General features: G+C 41.9%; 1 protein-coding gene across 8 annotated transcripts in view; it reads left to right on the top strand.

Moving 5' to 3' along the window:
- HOOK3 (hook microtubule tethering protein 3) overlaps nucleotides 1–24,582 on the top strand; it is a 121,824-nt gene that overhangs the window by 33,392 nt on the left and 63,850 nt on the right. For 5 of the 8 annotated variants that reach the window (XR_005750854.1, XM_040362279.1, XM_040362319.1 and 2 more), the window contains exons 5-10: nucleotides 1,614–1,746; nucleotides 4,369–4,436; nucleotides 6,109–6,171; nucleotides 6,275–6,358; nucleotides 10,005–10,067; nucleotides 13,820–13,983. Coding sequence is in view for 7 of the 8 variants with exons in the window: in XM_040362279.1 (XP_040218213.1) it covers nucleotides 1,614–1,746; nucleotides 4,369–4,436; nucleotides 6,109–6,171; nucleotides 6,275–6,358; nucleotides 10,005–10,067; nucleotides 13,820–13,983 (575 nt within the window). In the remaining variant the exon portion in view is untranslated. The remainder of the gene's footprint in view (nucleotides 1–1,613; nucleotides 1,747–4,368; nucleotides 4,437–6,108; nucleotides 6,172–6,274; nucleotides 6,359–10,004; nucleotides 10,068–13,819; nucleotides 13,984–24,582) is intronic. The other 3 variants (XM_040362292.1, XM_040362302.1, XM_040362311.1) reach the window with 1 other exon arrangement.

The raw sequence follows: 24,582 nt of genomic DNA on the forward strand, positions 1-24,582 counted from the left end.
CGCACTGCATGGGTTAACTGCTCAACTACGGATGCGCTGATCGGCGTGCAAGTCTATTGAAACAACTAGTCCATCTGCCGCAGTTTGCAGTTTATTTACAGATCCCTGTGAATGAATAATACAATTGTGCAGGAGGAGCCGCACACAGCTTGAACATGTTACATACTGCATCCATATTTAGGGTGTAACATGTTCCAAAGGTGAACCTATTCTCAATCCCTTTGAGAGTTGCAGAGGATGCCTAAAATCTGACTTGTAACAGAGTGCAGACTCCTGGGAAATTTACTGAACCACTTACACAAGCAGGAAATTACATCAGGGCCGTCTTTAAGGCGGGGCTAAAGGGACAGCTGCCCTGGGCCCTGTCGTTGTGGGGCCCAAAGCTGCCTCATACTTGCCAGATATCCCAGTTTAAATTCCCTTGTCCTTTGAAGTTTAGTCCTGTGTCCCGATATCTCAGTGTGAAGTGCTGTTATTATTAAAGCTGCCCAGCTCTGCCCTATTGTGTACAGATGACTCGCCTGCAAACCCTGTGTTTACATGTAAATAACCGTTATTCATATGTAAATAACAGGAGCATTTACATGTAAATAGCTGAGGCCGGTGGCATTCATATCTATATCATGCCCCTCTGCAGTAAAGAGATGTGCTGTAACTATTAGCAACCAATCAGTGAGCAGTATTACTGTACAGTAATCTCTAGCAACCAATCAACAAGAAGAAATCATGTGCTGTAACCTTTAGCAACTAACCGGTGAGCTGTAGTGTGTGCTGTAATCTTTAGCAACCAGTCAGTTAGTGGTAATGATATGTTGTAACCTCTGGCAATCACTGCCTGATCCGATACAGTAAACTGATTTAGAGTCTAACTGATATTTATTGTATGTCTTAGAGCAGGTGGGGAGCAAACATTTTTTGCCCAGGGTCCAATCAACATTAAAGACGTCCCTGACATACATACTCCATATATTCTGTACCTCTTAAGCCCCATACACACGATCGGATTTTCTGCGGACAAAGCGTATGACATTTGTCTGAAGGGCGTTGGCCATAAACTTGTCTTGCATACAAACGGAAAAGAATTGTCGGCCAACAAACACAAAACTATGTTTTTTCAGCTCTTTAGCGCCACTTTTCGGGCAACGTCTGCTAATGTTGTGCTATGGTGAGCATTGCTTCTGAGCATGCGTGTTTGGACTTGTGTACACACAATCGGATAATCCAACAACACACAATTGTTGGTGGACAATTTTAAAGCATGCTATCCAACATTTGTCCACGGGAAAATCCGACAACAATTGTCCGATGGAGCATACAAACGGTCTTCACACAATTCCTGTCGGATAATCCAGGCTTTAGTCTGCTGACTTTCAAACAGCTAAGACTCTTATCATATTTGGAGCTATAATAACAGCAATTTATCATTTAATGCTAGGTAAAGACAATTCTAAAGCAATGTTCATTTGGCAGCCAAACCCAAAACACTTTGCTGTGCCTTCTGTGTTATGAATGGATTCGTTGTAATTACATTTTTATGAAAGGACTGGTTAAATGACATGTTTGATTGAAGACTGTCACCTTAATAATAGAAGTTTAATGTGTACTGTTTATAGATTTTGGGACATCAGATCAATGATTTCGCACTTCCAGATGTCACTTTGGTTGGAGAACACTCGGATGCCTCGGAACTTGGAAGAGTGTTGCAACTAATTTTAGGCTGTGCAGTAAAATGCGAGCAAAAGCAAGGTAATTATTTTTTGAGGTTTTCAGAGCATTTCATAAAACCACATTTGTGCCAAGTATTGTGTGTTTTTTTTTTTTTTTTTTTTTTTTTTTAGCGTTTTTTTTTTTTTTATTATTTAGCATTTCTTTCGTTTTTCGTTTTTTTTTTTTTTTTTCTGTGGTGCCTGTTATACTTGGTGTATGCTTGTATTGCATGTTAAAAGACCTAGACTTTGACCTTGATACATCCAGATTGGATTGTACCTGTTCAGGGTTTAACTAGGATTTGTTTCAAATTTCATAGTAACTATTTCATCAGCTGAGTTGTGCAAATTTGGAGAAATGTACACGTGTTTGTTACCACCCGCCATAGTTCATACCTCAGAGATACTGTGCCTTTACTTTACCTGTTATTGACCAGACCAATTTTTACTTTTCAAAAAGAAAAATTTTGTTTTGGTTTTAACATGTAAATAGACATAATAAAACAAGTCAAACAAAATATGGGGGGGAATTAACACAGCTTAACAAACATGGTGTGAACAAAAGCCTTAAGTCGCAGACCTGGGAAAAAATGCAGATGGGGACCTGTACATTTTTTCAGACTTTACTGATCTGCATATTTGTTCTGGATCAAATTACATAAAACGTGTTAAAGACCGTGAACCATCTTGGCAGCAAGCATTTTTAAAACGCGTTTCTGCACTGGCAGCCATGATGTTTTTAACATGCACAAAAAAAAAAGGTTTTAAGAGCGTATTTGTTGCAGCCAAATGAACGGAACAAGCTTAACCCTTTTTAATACCACTGCCAAATATTTTAGAGGTGCCAGCAGGGGTTTTTTTTTTTTTTTACACATACTATACACTCCACAAGCTGGGTCGGCTTTCTAATGAAAATCCCGACACCACATGCGTTTGCTGATCTCCTGTTGCTAGAATGGACCTGAAAGTGACGTGTAAAACATCACTTCTGGTATCTAATTTCACTTTCCCTGGTCTCCGCAGCCAAAGATGAAGCTAATGGAATTGGATACTGTGCTCCATTTACTTCAGTGGAAGGTCTAAAAGTCCTCTGAGTTCTCATTAAAGAGAACATGTCTTTAAAAATGATTCCTTGACAGAAGGGAAAAACATTGTGTGTGTGTGTGTGTGTGTGTGTGTGTGTGTGTGTGTTTTTTATATATATATATATATATATATATATATATACATACATACATACATACATACATACATACATACATACATACATACATACATACATACATACATACATATATCTCAAGCACTTAAAACCCTCCCCCCACAAATGTGCACACACATAAACGTAAACTCGCCCATCGGGAGGCACCTACATACAAAACCGTTGTTGCAGGTACTGATTACTCACTGCGTTTATTCATAACTGAAGCATAGTTAACAGCTTTTTATGCTGTAGGCCCCTTACACGTAGGGTGGACTTTGTTGGAGTCGGCCTGCTCAGCGGGGCAATCTGTCTGCTGAGCAGGCAGATGGCTTGTCCATGTCTGCTCCACTGATGCAGAGCGGACACAGACACGGCCTGAACACATGCTTGTTCATCTGCAGTGCAGCTTAGGCTGCAGGGAAATGATTAGTCATCTGTGTCCTCCATACTGATCTGTCTCAAAAATGAGACATCAGGGGTCTCTTTAGACCCCTTTTAAATTTCTCCAGAGCTTCCCCTAACGTTATAAAAACATAAAATAAAAATAACCTCTTAGCGCTGGCACCTCCTGGCCCTTTAAAAGGTTTATGACTCTGGGTGGCAGGTGCGTCCTTAGATCACATGACCGCCGTGCTTGGCAGTCTCGTGGTCCGGAAATGCCCAATCGCAATGAGCGTCCAGGAGCTTTCGGTTCGGTGACGGTAACTGTGCTGGGAGTGTGCACACTCTCGGCATAGGTGAATAAGCAGCAAAATATGCGGCCCCTCAGTTCAGAGAGGCTGCAGATTAATGTACAGATGACGCCAAGGAGTAAAAAAAATAAAAATACTAAGAGCTTATTCACATGGGTGCTCTAGCCCATGCAGTGTGACTGAATGAGTGGTTTGTTTGTACAGCTAGAGATGCCTGTTATTCTTTAGGAACGCAGTGACTGTATGAACACAGCCGCAGGCCCTATTTTGGAAGATGTGCGTTTGAGTGGCCTAAATGTACACGGTCTGTTCTCAGGACTGTACACCTTCTACTCACGCCTGTCAAATTAGGACCTGCATCCCCATGGCATAACATGGGCTGCCTGCATACAGCTCCAGCTCCATAAAAAATAAATAAAAAATTACACTGTACAGACCACAGCGCCCCAAGACCTCATCCACACAGAGCTTTTTCATAACTTTTATACAGTTTTATCTTTTTGATATAGCAGGCATGTTGTCCGTTTTATGTTGTGCTTGTACCGGCTAATAATTTTAATGTATTTTTTTATGAAAGTATTGTTCTGATATTTTTGGAGAGGGGGCCAATGATTCTAACAACATCTCTGCCCATAGATATAAAATATGTATATTTACACTGGTCTGAGATGTGACTATGCAATCTAAACCATACCTGGAGTTCAGCTTTAATTTGGTCTAGTTCTTTTTGTTTTTTTTAATTCAAGTGTGAATATTCTACTTTTAGAGTATATCCAGACCATCATGATGATGGAGGAATCTGTGCAACATATGGTGATGACTGCAATCCAAGAGGTAATTTTTTATTTTTATTTTTTATATTTTTTTTGCTACAGAATGAATAGTTATTTATTTATTCTAACCTGTGTGAGAAAATGAGAATTGCCATCTGTGTACTGTGAAGAAAATAGTGGCAATATAAAAAGCCCAAAAATATATGAACTCAAAATGTGAGCTGTGCCAGCACTTTATGTGCTTTTCTACCACAAACATAATATATACTCCTAAACAAATAACCTTCGTAAATAGCATATATCTATCAGTGCCATCACACCATAAAAATAAAGAGTTTACAGTACCTCCCCTTTCAAATTTGACCAATAAATATGCAGTCTGCTCTTCAGTGCTCAATCTTTTATATATTCTATTTTTTGTTTTATTTTTTTAAAGGTGAACTTGGCCTTTAAATGGTGGGGACCCAGTTACCCTAGGTCCACACTGCACCTTTTATCTTTTAAGGTTTTATGTGTAATAGCACCACCTTGTCTCCTCCATTGCACAGTAGGTCCTATTAGCACCCCTTCCCAATCAGGCTCCTCCATGTAGGCACAGATGTATGCTCCAAAATGTATAAATGAAACTTTATTTATTTAAAATGTTTATTTAGGATAAAATCACATTAAAAGGTACCCAAAGCCTGTACACATAAAAAAAACTCATCCAGTGCTTGCCTCTATCTCCTTCAGTGTTCTTTTGTTTTTAGAGAATATATCCGTGCGGTGTGGAAGAGAAGGAATGGTGGCATTGCAGCCACCCTTTACAGGGAAGAGGCACTAATAGGACCTACTGTTTAGTGGAAATGACAAAGTGGTGCTATTAAATACAGTATATCCTCTTAGGGGAAAGGTGCAGTATGGACCTATGGTAACCAGGTCCCACTGTTTAAGTTGAGTCCATTGGGAAAGTAACAGAGTGGTTGCGTGTGCCAATATTTTCCATGCAGAATTTATTTAGAACACTAAAGCACACATTGGTATTTTTCAGTCACATTTTAAATGGACAGTACTGTATAATTGTGCACTTCATTTTTGTTCTAATGCATAGAAAAAACAAAACATTTAATGTTTGCTGCCCTTCCGACTCATTAAAAACCTGAGGAAATTTAAAAGTATTTGCATTGGCGTAACCAGATTAAACATGCCATTTGTTTCTCTGGCACTATACCAAAATTACAGGGTTACTGGTTGTTATAGGCAGAGTGTTTTTTTTTATTTATTTTTTATGGTTATTGAAAGGTAATAAATTGGCAAAATTGGCAATTTTTGTACTAGCATCAAAGTTGCATAGTTTTTCATCATTATGACTGTTAAAAAGACCCTACACTGGGTTTTGAGTATGAAGAGTATCTGAAATGAATTTGTTTTGCCCCTGGCAACCAGTCATTTCTTTCTCCTACACTGTAAATGGTACCAGACTTTGGAAATGCTTTACTTGTTCTTTCTGCATGTATTCTAATTCTGGGCCCATGAGGGCAGAGCCCTGGCTAAACTCTCGCCTTCCCATATTAGCTACATGCTGCTACTTCAATAATTTATGCAATTCCTTCTTGTTTTCCTAAAATGTATGTCATGTGAATGTGAGCCAATGGAACATGCTGCTGTGAATTCATTTGTGAGATTAGGGAAAGAGAACGTCTTTAACACTTTGGAGCCTGTTGTTCTTTAACCCTCTTTGACCTCTTTTGCAGCTAATGAGCAAAGAAACTCCAGTGTCAATAGGAACAGATGCTTATGCTGAACTTGACCGACAGGTAACCCTCTCTTTTTCACACCAAAGGATACCGGCTACTTGAACATGACTCATAACTGTCCCACATGTCTACTCTTGACTAATGGATGATTCTTTATAAATAGTTAAAGAAGATTACTGAAGAGCTCAATGATGCCTTGGCAGCGAAAGAAGAAATTGCCCAGCGGTGCCATGAACTAGACATGCAGGTTAGTATTCATGTACAAATGCTTTCTGGCTACTTCACTATATTTGCACATGATGATGATTGTAACATTTTTTCTGAATGTTAAATGACATGTCTGGTGGGATGAAATGCCCACTAGCTTCTTGTATACAGATTCCTGGCAGTCTCCAAAAATATATTGTGTAAATGGCCTTGTAAGAGACCATAGGAATCCTGCCTACATCAGGCTGCAACCAGGGCAGCAACCCCCATCGTACTTGGAGGGTTCATCTGATCCAACACATGAGCAGTGGCCCCTCCTTGTATACGTGTCCTTATCTGTTTTGCCAAGCAAAGTGCAAAATACCCAAAAACATGCTGTAATTAGTTGCTTTGTATTGCCCAGTGCAGGATGTGCTCAGGTGCTCTCTTTAAAGACCACCTGCAGAAGCACTAAAGCTGGCTATACACGTATCAAAATGTGGCTGGTACAGCAAGAACTGGACCAATTTCGGTACATGTATAATGCTCTCTGTTTAACAGAAGTCGGCTGACGAATGGCTTTTGTAAAACGGTCCTACTGATGAGGGTGGGGAAGTCAGGCTGTCGGAATACAATAGCACGGCGGGGGAGGTCCCTGCATCCTCAACACTTGTGCAGATTCAGGGATCTGTCAGTGTTTTTTTTTTTTTCCCCAACCTGCTAGTTGAATGAAAACAAACTATATTGCCCTGTACACACGACCGGTTTTCCCATCAGAAAAACTGCGACGAGAGCTTTTTGCCGGGAATCCCGACCGTGTGTATGCTCCATCCAACTTTTTCCCACAGGAAAACTGCCGGGAAAAAAAAGAGCATGATCTCTTTTTTTTTTTTTTTTCCCCGTCAGGGAAAAAATCCTAGCGGGAAAAAACGTTTGTCTGTATGCTTTTCTGACGGGGAAAAAAAACACGCGTACTTGGAAACACATCGACGTATGGTCAGAAGCATAGAAACGTAATCTTCTTGGCTCATCGTAGTCTTTTATGTCACTGCGTTCTTGGCAGTCAAAAGTTCACCAAACTTTTGTGTGACATGTATGAAAAGGCAGGCTTGTTGGGGAAAAACCATCAGCTTTTTTTCCCGACTGGAAAACTGCTCGTGTGTAGGGGGCGTCCGTGTATAACCTACTTAAAGTGGTAGTAAACTCCTGCAATAAAAAATTTAACGTGGGCCTCTTGGCAGTTTAAGCCATAATGTGCTGTCACCATTGTCAGTGCTTCCATCTTCACTCTGTCTTCTTCCCGACATCCGTCTTGCAGCACAGCGCTCTGAATTGACAGCACACTTGGTGCGCAGTGTGCACAAGCCAGTGACATGACCAGCTTCTTCAAGTGTGAATATCTTCTAAACTCCACAAGTTTAGGAGACGCACACTGTACCTACAGGTAAGCCTTACTGTAGGTACAAGTTTAAAATATGTAGTTTACTACCACTTTAAGGTTGGGCATTAACCAAGTTCTGTTACTCTATTCTAAAAATAATTGTTTTTGCCCTCATGGATAAATATAGTAAAGCACAGTCAGGAGATCAGTGTGCAGCCACTCATTTAAAATAACATATGCAAGCACAATTTTTTTTATATCATAACTTAAACTATGTATATGTGTATATATATATATATATATATATATATATATATATATATATATATATATATATATATATATATATATATATATATATATATATATATATATATATATATATATATACAGTACATCCGGAAAAATATTGACAGCGCTTCGTTTTCCACATTTTGTTGTGTTGCAGTATTCCAAAATGAATTGCATTCATTATTTTCCTCAAAACTCTATAAACAATACTCCTTAATGGCAATGTGAAAGAAGTTTTGTTTGAAATATTTGCAAATTTTTTAGGCCTCTTGTACACTGCAGCTTAAAAAAGGTCAGTACAGTGTTTTTTTTTTGTTTTTTTTTTTACCAAGCTAAAATGCAGCCCATTAATTGAAATGTGCCTATGCACAGGTGTATAAACAAGCGCCGTGCATTCTTCAGTACAAAAATAATATAGAAAAATCTGCTTTTTGGTCAGAAATGTATGCCACATGCACACAAATGCTCATTTACATATTATGAAAAACGAGAATGCGAGAATAAGTTTTCGCCCAATTGCACGCAAATGCATACATACATACATACATACATACATACATACATACATACAAAAAATAAAGTCAAACGGGAGTATCGTGTGCAAGAGGCCTAAAAAATTAAAAAAACACATTTACATAAGTATTCACAGCCTTTTCTCAATACTTTGTTGAAGCACCAATTAGAGCCTCAAGTCTTTTTGAGTATGATGCTACAAGTTCGGCACAATTATTTTTGCAGGACCTCTCAAACTCCATCAGATTGGATGGGGAGCGTTGGTGAACAGCCATTTTCAGATCTCTGGGCTCTGGCTGGGCAACTTAAGGATATTCACAGAGTTGTCCCGTAGCCACTCCTTTGTTATCTTGGCTATGTGGTTAGGGTTGTTCTGTTGGAAGATGAACCTTCATCCCAGTCTCAGGGCGCTCTGGAGCAGGCTTTCATCAAGGATGTCTCTTTTTAGATGGCATTCATCTTTCCCTCGATCCTGACTAGTCTCCCAGTTCCCGAGGCTGAAAAAACATCCCCACAGCTTGATTCTGCCATCACCATGCTTCACTGTAGGGATGGTATTGGCCAGGTGATGGAGCATTTTGTTTCTCATCTGAAAGTCCTTCAGGTGCCTTTTGGCGAACTCTGGGCTGTCATGTGCCTTTTTACTGAGGAGTGGCTTCTGTCTGGCCACTCTGCCGTACAGGCCTGAGCTGCAGAGATGGTTGTTCTTCTGGAAGGTTTTCCTCTCTCAACAGAGAAACGTTGGAGCTTGTCAGAGTGACCACCAGGTTCTTGGTCACCCCTCTAAGGCCTTTCCACTACTGCTCAGTTTGGCCAAGCAGCCTGCTCTAGGAAGCGTCCTGGTGGTTCCAAACTTCTTCCATTTACGGATGATGGAGGCCACTGTGCTCATTGGGACCTTCAATGCTGCAGAACATTTTTCTGTACACTTTCCCAGATCTGTGCCTCTATACCATCTTGTCTTGCAGGTCTACAGACAATTCTTTGCATTCATGGCTTGGCTTTGCACTGCCTTTCCAAATCCTGTCCAATCAACTGAATTTAGCACAGGGGGACTCCAATCAGGTTGTAGAAACATCACAATGATGATCAGTGGAAACAGGATGCACCTGAGCTTAATTTTGAGTGTCATGGCAAAGGCTGTGAATACTTTATGTACTGTAACTTTTTTTTTTTTTTTTATCGTTTAATAAATTTGCAAAGATTTCAAACAAACTTCTTTCACGTTGTCATTATGGGGTATTGTTTGTAGAATTTTGGAGAAAAATTATTCATTTAATCCATTTTGGAATAAGGCTGTAACATAACAAAATGTGGATAAAGTGAAGCGCTATGAATACTTTTCCAGATGCACTGTATTCATTGTTCTACAAAAGTTGTAGAAAGGTATAATAAAAAAATATATATTTTTTATTTTATTTATTTTTTTAACTGTACGCAGAAATGCCTCAGTTTATTTTGTGGTTGCACTGATGAAAATCTAGTTAATTACTCTTTTACTTTGCTTCCTGTGGATCTGAAGGTGTACTATATCCAGGAGGAGCGAGCTAAACTGAGATATGAATGTAATGATCTAGAAGAAAGGGTAAATTGTGAATGTTCACCCCACAGCATCTATACCTACTAACACAATGTTGCTTTGGTTTGCATATGCACTGACTGTTTTATTTTAATTAGAACTACTAATAATACTTTTTAATACCTAAATGACTGCCAGTATTTTACAGAAATACACATCGTAAGTATATTGCACTTTATCATGAGCAATAATGTATGAAGAGGACTACAGAACAAAAGCATGCTGTTTTGTGCTTCTTTGCAATGCACAATACGTAAAAGCCTGCGTCTACATGGTTCAATATTCGTTATGTAAAGCTGCAAAGTTAGTTGGGCAGGGCTTAATTTTTATAACAAAATGGACCGATCTCTCAGATGTTTTGGGTTTTCATAAATGCTGTCAGTTGAATCTTCTACTAATTTATTGGCTATAAGAGAGTCTTAATCTCCTTGTTGGCTAATTTCGATTATATTATGGAATCGGCAATAGAACTGAGATTTCCCCCTGCTTCAGCTGTAGTTTTCAATAAAAAAGCACCTTTTGGTTAATATTTCTTACTCTGTTAAAACAAAAAAAACTAAAAATCGGCTTTAGTAAACTTTTTCAAAGGTTTAATATACAATTATTTTTTTGGGCGAAAACGGGCTTGTTCAAGCGAACATGGGATAGAGTCCATAATACTTTGATTCAGCAGCAGCGCTTGTATATCAGAGCTTAACCCTCCTCTCCTTTATAGCCAAGGAAGCTGACATCTTGGCCTCGGTTTGGTCTGAAATTGCCATGGTACTTCACATGTGATCAGTATTGACACCAACCCTTTGATGGCTTGTCAGTTCAGTCAAGCAACTGTGAAAGTGGTTATTCATGATGTGCCTTGAATGTAACAGTTTTGTGAAACCATTACACTAATGGGTTGAGTTCTGCTGTAATGCTTAATTGTTTTGAAGTAACTGTCATTTTTCTGCACTGGATAAATTCCCATCACTGCAAGGGCACATCTAAAAAGGTTGCTTTCTACATGACCTGTTCAAACCACAATGCTTGTGTTTTGCAGAAAGTTCTTTTTTCTTTTATTTTTTTCGGCGCAATGAGTGTCACCGCATTTTCCAAAATTACAAGAACTCCTGTCCGAGGGCCTGTGTTGACGGACTTTGATCTTGTTTCAGTAAAAACAGTTTGACATCTGTTTTCCTCTGGGAACATGCAAAATACCTTTTGACAGGCACGTTTGACCTGCTTCAAGTGGGTTTTGCACGGCCATAGACTTGTCATGGAATGCAAAACCCATTTTGAAGTAAACAAAAAACAGTCAACATGTGCCTTTTGACAGCTGTTAATAGTTGTGCTCAAAAATTGGCATCCCCTTGGAGAATTGGTAATATACAGTGTGTGTACCAGTTTTAAAGAATCTGAGTGAGCAGGCAAGAGACATTTCTTTATTTCTTATAGGATTTGTATTCGGTAACACTGTAGATCAGGGATATGCAATTAGCGGACATCCAGCTGTTGCAGAACTACAAGTCCCATGAGGCATAACAAGACTGACAGCCACAAGCATGACACCCAGAGGCATGATGGAACTTGTAGTTTTGCAACAGCTTGAGGTCCGCTAATTGCATATCCCTGCTGTAGATAACAGAATTGCACAATCCTAGAAGAAAACATTCTTAACTCTTTCATGCTTGGGCCTATTTCTGACATTTTGTTGCTTGCAAGTTAACCACTTGCCTCCCACCATATAATGACAGCGGCAGCAGGTCGTCATATGACATGATCAGGATAACAGAGCCGGGATGCGCAGCGATTGGAGGTGCTTTGTGTCAGTTTGACACACTGCAACTTTGATCGTGGTCTGACAGAGGCTTCTTACCACGTGATCAGCTGTGACCAATCACAGCTGATCATTGCGTGAACCAAGAAGTGGCGGTAAACGGCTCTCCTCGGTTCACGCTGACAGAGAGAGCCGATCGGCGGCTTTCCTTGTAAGACGAGGGCTTTGTGCTGATAATCGGCACAGCCCCCATCAAAAGGTGCCCATCAGCTGCCAGCCTGTCCCGTAATGGATGCCAGTGCCAATCGGTGCCCCATCAAAATGCTAATCGGTGCCACTCAGTAATGCCTGTCAGTAGCTCATCAGTACCCATAATTCTTTTTTAGATATATATTTTTTTTTTTTGTCTGTCTTTTCGTTTTATAGAGCAAAAATTAAAAACACCAGGTGTGATAAAATACCACCAAAAGAAAGCTCTATTTGTGGGAAGAAAATTATACAAATTTAGTTTGAGTACAGTGTTGCATGACCGCGCAATTATCATTAAAAGTGCAACAGCGCTGAAAGCTAAAAATTGTCCTGGGCAGGAAGGTGCGCTTTGCATTTTTAGTGTGTGTTTATTTTTTTTTTACACTGTTTCTTAAAAAAAAAAAATCTGATAATTTTTATTACTGTCGCGAGAGATGTAAATATCCCTTGTGAACAGTAATGGGCAATGACAGGTGGTACACTTTTTTTTTTTTTTTTTTTTGTGCCATTGACAGCCGAGGAAACCGGAAGTGGTGACATGACATCACTTCTGGGTTACTAGATCGGAGCCGATTCCAGCTTCAGTCGGGGGTTTCCGGCCAGCCAGCGGACGTGTCAGCTGGTCGCTTGGGTATTTGGTTGTCATGCATGAACCACAGGTTTGAGATCTCAGAGTGACTCGATGATATTAAGGCCAGGTGACTGTAGGATGGCCACTCCAAAACCTTCTCCTTTTTCTGCTGTATCCACTGGAGGGGCAACTTGGCCTTGTGTTTTGAGTCATTGTCATGCTGAGAAGTCCAAGAGCGCCCCATGCACAGCTTTCATGTAGAAGAATGCAAATTGTCTGCCAGTATTTTCTGATAACATGCTGCATTCATCTTGCCATCAATTTTCACATGGTTCCCCATGCCTTTTTAGAGCTCACACACCCAAAACATCCTTAAATGAAAGACTTTTTTTTTTGTCATGGTCAGTCATATTTTCAATATCGATGCCAAAATTTCATGATTTCTGCCAGGGTATGCAAACTTTTGAGCACAACTGTCCATAAAATGTTCTTGTTGGAAGTCATGCAATCTATTTCTATTGTAGTGACTTTCAAGTAGCGGAGCTAAACTGGTGTAGTGTTTGAAGAAAAGTACCATAACTATAAGAATAGGTACTTTCCTTGAGATAAAGCAGATGATCTAGGCTCTCCAATCTTAGTAAACTAGCTTCCAAGCAACATAATAATAATAATTTATTATTATTACATTTTATTTTACATTTACCGGATTTCGCTTTTCGGGGCTTGTTCACACCTGTTGTGTTGGGCACAATTTGCCAACTCAGTCCAAATGCAAGAATAAGGCTGTTATGTCCTGTGTCTTCTGTTCTCCCTGCATTGGTGTGCACTAAAAAATGTGGGATGTTTTATTTTTGCACAGCATATTCAATGCACCTCGCAGTGCAAAACCTACAGCTAGGGGAAAAGGGAAAGTGAACACAATGCGTTTTTAACAATGCATCATGGCACACAGCAGTGTGCTTTCTGTGCACCTTAATATGTGCACACTGGTGTCAGTGAGCCCTAACTGTGGCATTTCAGGATATTGTTTGTTTTAATATAGTAATTAATATGATTATGGATTTTTGGTTATTTTAATGTGAGCCAGGAAAATGTTACGCTGATACACTTGCTGTGCGTGGCTGGCATGTATCAAATTTTATGGGAAAGTGCCTCTGAACAGTTATGAGTTGTATTGCTTTGTTTTAGGTTGCAGGCCTCCAGGAAGAGAAAAGCAGCTTGCTTGCTGAGAACCAGGTTCTTATGGAACGCTTGAACCAGTCTGACTCATTAGAAGATCCCAACAGCCCAGCTGGAAGGCGACATTTACAGCTTCAAACACAACTTGAGCAGCTGCAAGAGGAAACATTTAGGTATTTCATTTCCTAGTGCTTTCTTTTCCAGTTTCATCTTTTGTTTAGCAAAAATATCTTGCATTGCATAATACTGTAACATTTTGTGCCTTTTTGTCAGAATTTGTTTTTACATTGAATAGCTCTAGCCAGGGGTCATCAAACTATGGCCCTCCAGTTGTTCAGGAACTACAATTCCCATCACGCCTAGTCATGTCTGTGAATGTCAGTTTTTTTTTTACTATTCCTCATGGAACGTGTAGTTCTACGACCGCTGGAGGGCTGTAGTTTTGAGCTCCCTGTGTCTAGACCATAGAATAAAATGATCACACATGAACTTTTAGTAATGATACAATAAAAATTGGCTATTGGTAGCAGTGGCCGCCCGTCCACCCCCTATATGAATAATTGATAGATTCATGCAGCATGAATCTATCCATGGCAGCTGCGGCCACCCCCTATTTGGAAGTGTGACTCCTTTTAGAATGTCGGGGTGTTTTTTTTTAAGCACCTGATTAGAGCCATAGGCTCTAATATGCTTCAAAATAGGGTGGCTCGTGGTGCAGAGCATTGCGCCATGAGCCCACCCAAGTGTTACAACAGCGAATGAATATTCGCTGTTGTAACACTGATCCTGAATCTGGCCAATCAGAAGTGGGTGTGAGACCAGTTTTCTGATTGCCCGAAAAAAGAGGACTCCCGATTGGCCGCTAAGAAGGTGGAGGAAACGGAAGCCGCCGTCGCTCTGGAGAGCAGTGGAATGGGGGCCCGCTGCACAAGCATGGGAAGTCGTGACCGTATCGGTGGCTTACAAACAGTATGCCCCCCCCCCCCCCCCAAAAAAAATAAAAAATTCCACCGGCCGCCATGTAGTAGTAGTCAGTATTTATATAGTGACAACAGTTTACGCAGTGCCTCACAATATAAAGTGGGACAGTACAATTACAGTACCGTTCATTGCAGGAGTAGTAGGAGGGCCCTGCTCATGACAAGACTACACATTAGGTTTAAAGATTAATTCGAATTTTGCATGTCTGCAGTATGATTGCTTCACAAGTGTGGGACATTATATGCAAAGGTGTTGGGAAAGTCTCATTAGCTGATAAAAGCTTTGAAAATTGCACATATAGTCTAAATGACAAGAAAATTTGCATTTGCAGTGTTAGTGTATCACCTGCAGGCTTGTTCCAACTCGGTGCAGTGGTTTATAAAGCAAAATTAAATGACAGCACTGTATAGTGAGTACTGCAAATCTGACTTTGTGCTGCACAGATCAACCTCTGATATGTATTCTCATCAAACTGTTCTCTTCAGATTTGCACGATTCTTTATTCAGAATTGTTAATTGTATTATTGCCTAATAATCTGGTAATATGTTTGCCATATCACCAACTTAAAAAAAAAATTGTTGCTAGAAAACTTGGCTGCTCAAGTAAAGTCCATTCCTTAGCTCATCTTTCTCCCCCCCTTGCATGTCATAGTCCTCTCTTCTGGGAGTATCTAATTGCTGCCTGTACTGGCCCAGCTCCTCCACCCCTTTCTAAACTGCCTACATAACATTTCATGTAGCAGCCAGCGGAGGAGCAAAGGGCATTACTGTGGAGTGTCACTTTACTCTCTGGCTGCTGATATCACATCCAAGATAGTGGTTTCCAGCAGTTGTTTAGCAGATTTTAGATGTCTACGCAAGGGAGGCTGTTACAGGTATTTGATAGTCGTACTTTAAATACACACATTCTTTTGGGATGATTTTTGTTGAATTAAGTCGTCTGGCAACAGGGTTTTTTTTAAATGAACAAAAGCCAGGTTCTAGTTTCTGGGTATGGAGTGGAACTGTTTTTAGGGAAGTGTGTGTGTGTGTGTGTGTGTGTGTGTGTGTGTGTGTGTTTGTTTGTTTGTTTTTAAATCAGGAAATTGTTTATTGTGCCACAAACATACAAAAAAAAACAAAGTACAGGCCATTTTCAGGAAAGTCACAAATAATAACAAAAGAGCATAAGTACATCCTGCACGATACAGTATTGGCACCAAAATTATAAACATGACACACTACATCAATAAAGAAAGAAAACATTTTTTTTTTTTTTTTTTAAGACAGTGCTGGGCGGGCAGGAATAGTCTCCCACCCATCACAACTATACAAGCGGGCCACAACTCAATCCCACAACCCCACAGTCTGCCCACACAGTCAAGACCATTTCTCAACATCAAGTACATTCCCATGCCCAGAATATGATTCTTATACAATATACGATTCAAACTACGCTAACACCAGCTACTGTATAGAAAAACGGACGTTACTTACCGGTAACGGTGTTTCTATGAACCTTCCAGGACGGCACCCGAGAGATGATGGCTCCTCCCCACAGGAAACACAATCACTTAACAATTTAAAAGTCCCCACCCTTCCCCTTGATCCTCAGTATGAATTAGAGTAGTCCTGAACTGGTTCACAAGGGACATTGTTCCGTATAGGTACTTACCACCTAGCGTTTAGCTTATCTTTTCCCTCCACATAGGGCGGGAAGTAGGCCTGCCGTCCTGGAAGGTTCATAGAAACACCGTTACCGGTAAGTAACGTCCGTTTTCTCTCATCACCTTCCAGGACGGCACCCGAGAGGATAGACGAGTAACCAACAGGCCTACTTTAGGGTGGGACCCTTGCCTGCAAGGTCTTTTGCTAGATGTCAGAATCTAATTTTATTTCACCACTTCCACTTCCTAGTGTGTGATGAGGGTATCCTAGCTGGATCATGAAAATGACCTGCAGGTCTGCTCCACCTATGCTCCTGTCTCCTCTTTGGATGCAGAGTCTAGGTGGCACGTGCTCTTAAAGAAAAAAATTCTGAGAGCTTGAGTATTCTTTAGGATAGAAAGGTTGGCTGAGCCAATATTCTAGCCATCGTGGTTGATAGTGTCTGCAAAGCTGCATAAGACCATCCAAAGTTTAGTCAGAGATTTGTTCTGTGAAACAAAGACCTACTTTGACCAACCCAGAAAAAAACAACATGTGGTTTTAAGCCACTAGTCTGTACAGGAGAATGGTTTAGAAAGAAACAGGGTCTCCCGACGTACACTCCTTGTGGGTCCCCCTTTTTTGTTTGCCATAGTCCTGGTGAAACAGGGAAATAAACCCACTCAAGGATACTAGATTAAGGGAAGTCTATTCCCTTCACTCAAATGACTGGACAGGTATGTGACCAAGCAGGGCGTTTGGTGTGCTCCTGCACTCCCTTTAGTCCACCTGTCCACCTCCATTCATTGGAATGCATGTGACTTTATAGCGAGGACACTTATTGGTCAGTGTCTGGACCACAGGATGCCTTGGCGTGGCTCGTTCGTGCGTCCACCAATACGTGTGGACAAACTCCTGTCTCCAACGTACACTGCTAGACCGGACAAAAACAGCTGCTCTGCAAGCCGGTTGACAAGCAGGTCCCATCCTGGTCATTCCCCATTTCTGGGTTCCTTCCCATCTGAATACCGACATGTCAGATGTGAGATTGTTCTATATACCCTAGGCTCCTTATAACCCTGCGAGTCGATCATTAAACTACGCAGAAAGGAGCCTGTTACGAAATTGCGAGTAACCACTGCATTCATTGGTATATAACAGAAAAGAACAAAGGTGTCGGGGAAAGAAAACTTTTCACCGCCCCCCGCGTATAATATGCAGATACATTTTACCCTATAATCTCAGGGTAAACCCATGAGTGCCACACGCCAACAGAATACAGTATTCTGTAAAAATCCAGTGTTTGAGGTCATGATCCACTCCACGCACCAAGGAGTGTTAAGTTAAGCAGATCCCTACCACAAGGGACCAATGCCATAGTAGGAGTAAAAGATGAATATTGGTTATTCATATCCAGTTCGTCCAAGGGGGTGACATGAAGGACATACACTGAGCTATAAAGCTCGGATCGGATCGGGAGAACCAGTCAGAAAGAATCCTGATGCTGAATTTTTTAGGCAAACAGCCCCTAACAGCGTAACCCCTTTCCTACTAAAAAGAACCTACTAGGTGATTTTATGACCTCCTTCCAGTGTTCTATAACCCTACTGGGTTCAGGTCTAGGGAATGTCTCTGGCATGCCTAGAAGTAAAGGCCCGCAATCAGAAATCCTGTTCCTTCCATGTGAATGGAAAATAAGGTCTGAAATAAAGTGACCGAAATGAAGTGACCAAAATGTCCCAGATATACAGGTCCTAGATCTTGTATCTCCGAAGGACAGCAAGCTCAGACTTAATATGGAAAGACAGATAAACACCCCCAGCCTCCACTGCTGTGTTTTCTGATATACAGACACCTGTAGAATAGAGAAGACACAACCAACCTTAGGTGTGTATTTCTCATATGTAGTAAGATACCATATAACCTAAGCCCAGAGAAAGGACAGAAGCTCCAAGTGTGAGCTTCTGATGCTTAATAGGTTTATAGGTCCTGTATCCAACAGAGAGGCCACTAGCCAATCTGGAGTTTTTTTTTTTTTTTTTTTTTTTGAGTAATAAACAACGCAGAGGACACAGACACCTTCTACTGCTGTGTTTTATTTATGTGCAGCGACCCAAGGTAATAGATTCAGGACAGGAGGACAAGAACCACTATAGTGTTGTCTATTCCTGACTGACCGCAGTACGGTCTTCCAATCAACAGAAAATAATACTAGCACCTATAGTATATCTCTGATGATCATAGAAAAAAACAAACAGTCGCATGGCCAGTATGACCAAAAGGACATATGCGGCCTCAACCGTGTATTGCTGGTGTTATACTCCCTGCAGTCATAACTAGCAGAGAGTGGTATTAGCATACTTCAGATAAACAATAGGGTATAGGACAAGGGACCGAAATGTTACAGACAGTAACATTGTGTATTCCAACACCCACAGTCATATACCTGATAGAAACGTCACTAGCAAGAACACTCAATGCTGTGCGTTTCTGGATAGTAACAGTATACCGTCATGAACCCACAATACCAGTTGTGCATTATTTTGATTAGAAAAAAAAAAAAACTTGGAAAGTTTATATGACCAACAGCATGTTGTCAGCAACCCAATGTGTTACTTAATGCAACCTTGTCGGGTCATCTAATCAACAGAAATGTCACTAGCAAAAAAGGACCCTTAAAGCAGTGCATATCTGAATTTATAAATATCCTTAACAATAATACAATGCTATGCGTTTCTAATCAGCAAAATTGCATAGTCATATACCCAGCAGAAGTGTCGCTATCAGTAACTCAGCGTCATGCGTTTCTGATAAGTAATAGTGTACCAACATGTAACCTCCAGAAATTTTTACCAACAGTAACTCAGTGTGGTATGTTTCTGAATAACCATAGTGTGCGGTTTATATAATAGAGGTGTCACCGACAAATCAATGTCATGCTTCTCTGATAAGCAATAATATACATTCCTGTATCCGACAGAAATTACACCGACAGTAACTCAATGTGGTATATTTCTGAATAACCATAGTGTGCGGTTTATATAATAGAGGTGTCACCGACAAATCAATGTCATGCTTCTCTGATAAGCAATAATATACATGCATGTATCCGACAGAAATTACACCGACAGTAACTCAATGTGGTATGTTTCTGAATAACAATAGTGTGCGAATATAGCATAGAGGCGTCACCACCATTCAGTGTTATGCGTTTGATAAGGAACAGAGTACCGTTATCTAATCAATTTTAGGCATTTCTGGTGAGTCATAAGATATCCCTTGATCATCAGTCTACATATATACACACACAAATATATATATATATATATATATATATATATATATATATATATATATATATATACATACACACACACACACATATATCTCAGAAATGACCCAAGATAAACCCATGTTGTGCATTTCTGATGTGCGGACAGACCAACGCTCTATCCTAGCATAACCTGAGTTTCAGATATTGATCCTTCATCCCAGTGAAGGAACATGGTAGTTCCAAATACTGGAAATCCGAGGTGTGTGACTATACCACAATAGTGGTAGCTGCTATTCTGCTATTGCAAAGGTCTGAGTAGGTGTAGCTGGTCCACACACAGGTGGGAGCTAGTCCAAGCCTTTAAGGTCTTAACGAGCACAGACTCAGAAATCAATTAGGTCTCTCATGAAGAGGTGACCATAGTCTCAGGCTGGAGGCAATCAGACACCTGTATGGCTGATTTTCATAGTTTTAACACAGGGGTTTGTACCAGAGAAACTCCCAATTAAGGGTTGCAGGCTAGCATTTTATGCTTCTCACACCACCTAAATGGTTTGTTGCCTGAGCCACAAGAGGTTTAGATTAACTCTAACACACTGACAGATATACCAGCAGTGTAAGGAGGAAGTGATCGGTTGGAACTTGGGAGATATTGTAACCAATAAACAACCCCCACAAGGGTAATAAACCCACTAGTATGCCCCCTGTTGGGCCTATCCTAAGAGTTTAGGCGGTCAGTTTTTTTGGCTAAAAAACCTAACTGCACCCTTGTGATCTGCCTGTCAGATTCATGGCAGGCTGGCCCAAACTGGATTGAGCCTTGCTCAGCCCCCTTTTATGAGATTATTCTAGGGATTTTATAATCTCCTCAGAGGCCTGTATTTGCCTGCAGGAGTCCAACCAGACCCTCTAGGGTGAATGGCTCCTGTTTAGCTTGGCTTACCATATCCTCCCTGTCCTCCTTAAGCTTCCTCAACCTGGACTAGAGGGAATGACTGTGAGGGCGGGGGAAGGGCACTAGGTTCCGTTCGGACGAGGCCTTCTTGGGAGGATATGTCTTCTCTAGGGATAAGCTCCTCTATGTCAGACCTTAAGTTACGGACTGCCTGGCGGCTTCATGGAAAGTCTTTCCTTTCTCTGCCAAGTTATGAGGAGCTATGCCCTGTAGCGGTAGGAGACTGTTTATTTGGGGTCTCCTGGGATCCGCTGGGGGGTTTTTGCAAGACAAGAGATATACATAATATTACTTTGTCCTCCCCCAGGACTGCAGGTTTGTACTGGGGAGGTGAAAGGGTGAGAAGTAAAAACCAGTCCTGTGCTGGCTGGCTGGCCCCAGAGACTCAGACCCTGAAGACCAGGACTCTCACTCCCTTTCCTCCTCCCTTTCCAAGGGGGAATGTACTCACTGCGCCCCGACCTGGATCTGCCTGCAGTCACATTTGCCTTCATCTCCTCCTGTCCATGAGGAGGTTTGGCTGGGTCCCCGGCTGTCGGTACCTCTTGTAAGGGCTATCCGCAAGCCGACCCTTCCACCGCCATGCTTCTCTCCGGCGTCCCTTCCGGGTTGCGCTGTGAGGCAAAAGCCCACCTTCACTCAGAGAGGCTTGGAGCGCCATGTTTCCAAAAGTAGGAAGCAGTACCCGGGAAGAGAGAGCTCTTCAAATGGCGGCGTTTCTTCTGCACCTTAGCGATGGCAAGCCTCCCCGCAGCTCAGAGCGCTGGTGCACGCCTGGGGCGACCTGTGAGTTAGACCCGAAGGCCTACAGGTTAGTTCAGCCCTCCCCGGCCTCCCTAAGACCTGTCTCAACAGGGGTACCTTCGACCCTCCCCGGTCTCTAGGTTTTCAAACAAAACAAACGTGACGATGTGTTCGGAGAAACACAATCAATACTGAGGATCAAGGGGAAGGGTGGGGACTTTTAAATTGTTAAGTGATTGTGTTTCCTGTGGGGAGGAGCCATCATCTCTCGGGTGCCGTCCTGGAAGGTGATGAGAGAAAAGAAGACCTGCAACAACCGAGTCAAAACCAGTCTCGGAGGTGCAAGTCCAGGGGTCTCTAGCCAGGGCTGCCAAATGAGGTTACATTTTCGGGCTGCATTTCTATGCCGCTATGTATGGTGCTCTTTTATAAGGATGAAGTTAACCTGTTCAATCCATTGTTTCTTGGTAGGGACATGCAGAGACAACCAGAGTCTAGCTATCAATTTTCTTGCTAGGTATAAAAGTCGGATCACAGCTATATTAACCGGATGAGGGTAAAGTTCTTCATCTACTGCACCCAGTACGCATATTAGGGGGTCCAATGGGACCCTAACTTGGAACACAGAGGAAATAACCTCCGTAACAGTACCCCAGAACCGGTGCAGCGCCACATCAGGTGTATAAGCGAACCCTCTTCTCCACAGTGTTTGGGACAAAGAAGAATCCCTCCTTCCCCATCGGAACAGTTGGGCGTGCGGTAGACCCTATGTAGCAAAAACAGGTGTGACAGCCTATGAGACTGCGAAACTGAAGTAAGAGGACCAGTTTGCAGACATGTGTCCCACGTTTCGCCATTAATAACTCCCAGGTCCTCTGTCCACCCTCTCCTACACAGTAGAGTTGCTGAGTCTTGTATTGTCGATAATAGAGTAGAGTAGATCTGGGATATTAGGCCTTTCTTATCCTTACCGAAAAATGTGTCTTTTATCAAATGATGATTAGACAATTGGAGAACAGAAATCTGACCCTGAGCCTGTAATGCGTGCCGGAGCTGCAAGTATCTAAAGAATTGATGTCTAGGGAGATTAAATTTATCCTGCAAGTCCTGAAACGATTTAATTGTATTCTGATGATAAAGCCGAGCAATAATGTAAATACCAGACCGTTCCCATGACAGGAAACTGTCCGTCCAGCTTAAAGTGGAGGTTCACCCTCCAAACAATTTCTGATATCACACGGTGCCGCGCCATCCTACCGACAGAATGCCGCTGTTTTTTTCTCAGCACATACCTCTTGATCACGATTTTGACCTCACGGCAATCCCGCGGGAGTGGGCGTTCCCAAGCACCGCCTGTGATTGACAGGCTTCCGAACGGCGCATACTGCGCGTCACAGGTTGCCGAAAAAACCCGAACGTCGGTGCGGCTATACGGCGCCTGCGCACCGACGTTCGGGTTCTGTCGGCAACCTGTGACTCACAGCATGCGCCGTTCGGAAGCCTGTCAATCACAGGCAGTGCTTGGGAACGCCCACTCCCGCGGGATTGGCGTGAGGTCAAAATTAAGAGTGTAAACTTTGGGGGTCTTTAAGCTCCGCGAGACAAGTGCGTAAAACCGTGTCAGTAAAGCAAAGGGTCTTTATTGGTGACCAAACAAAACAAAAATAAAGCTTTTCTTCAGCATCCAAAACGTCACAACAAAAGTCCTGCTTGTTTCCAGCATAAATTAGGAAAAAGTCTTTCTTCAGAAAAGACAACCAAAAGAAAGGCACATACGTTTTTAGTAAGAAGTCCTCCAGACCTTCCCTGCAGACACAGCTTCACTTCCAAACTACTCAAAAGTCCTCTCTGAGCAGCTAGCAGACTTCCATCTTGTCCTCACAGGTGCACTCTCCCAACTCACTCACTCCCTCCAGCATCACTTCCTGCTTTAATGGGTGGTTGTCTGTGAGATTTTAACCCCTTGTGCGCTGGCTTCCAGGGTTTAGGAGTGGAGGCTCCATCCCACCCAAATAACACTTTGGAGCCTCCAAAATTCCAGGCCCCAAACTACTTTATTAAGATAGAGAAGACTGCGAGCCAGTCCTCTCTGAATTAGCGCCTGCCTGGAACTTTTCACCCACTTTTGGGTGACCCCCTGAACCTTCTACCTCTATTTAAATGGACCATAGTCCAAACAGTGGTGCCGTATAGCACCCGTCCAGGACCCACCCCCGGTGTCCTGTACAAGAGGTATGTGCTGAGAGAAAAAAAAAAACACTAAAACGCTAAATTGGGATTGTCCCATAGAGGAGTCTCCGCCATAAATCCCGAAACACGCAAATTAGACCTTACCATAGACCACAGTTACTTAAGGAGAACCACTGTAAGCGTAGCTTGTGGCAGGTGCGGAAACCCCGCCTCCAAGCATGCCAGGACCGAAGCATTCCGAGACCCCATACGTAACAGAATGTCGGTAGAATCGCGCGCATTGATACACCCCATTCCACTGAAATGCTGCAACTGAGAAGCCAGGAAATAGAATTTGGGGTTAGGGACTGCAGCTCCTCGCAGATCTTTACCATATTGCAATGTGGAAAGCCGAATACGAGCAGCCTTTTTTCTCCAAATTAAAGATCTAAATAAGGTATCTATCCGAGTGAACCACTTACGAGGAATCCACTGAGGGGAATTATGCATGATATATAAGAGTTGGGGGCCCCATACCATCTTGATTAAATTTATCCTACCTATAACTGAAAGTGGGAGTTTGCACCAGGCAGTACAAATCATTTGTAGGGAAATGTTTTTTTGATGGTATGCTCTTTAAAGAGAAAATAGTTGGAGGCGGCAGAGACCCTGACGGAGTTGTGTGGAGTTGCAATACCATTCGATCCTCGCTTGTTTTTGCTCAGCTACTTGGGAGGCATGGAGGGTGACAGATATGTCAAATTATGCATCACCTTCGCCTTATTCTATGCTAGGAGGGAAATCTTGCTGCGCTGGTTGGGGTTGGAGCTTTCTACAAAATCCTATTTGCAGACTGCGATTAGCAGGGTGTTGCCGTTGTACAAAATCGCATATGGGAGCAGAAATTGTCCAGCAAAATTTGACGACAAAATCTGGTCGAGTTGGGTTGACGCCTGCCCCTTGACTTCATCCTCCCTGAATGCTGTGGCTGAATGGTTCTGATGGGTTGCCCTGGGCTTCCGC

The sequence above is a fragment of the Rana temporaria genome, chromosome 1 (genome assembly GCF_905171775.1).
Source record: "Rana temporaria chromosome 1, aRanTem1.1, whole genome shotgun sequence".
Classification (NCBI taxonomy): Eukaryota; Metazoa; Chordata; class Amphibia; order Anura; family Ranidae; genus Rana; species Rana temporaria.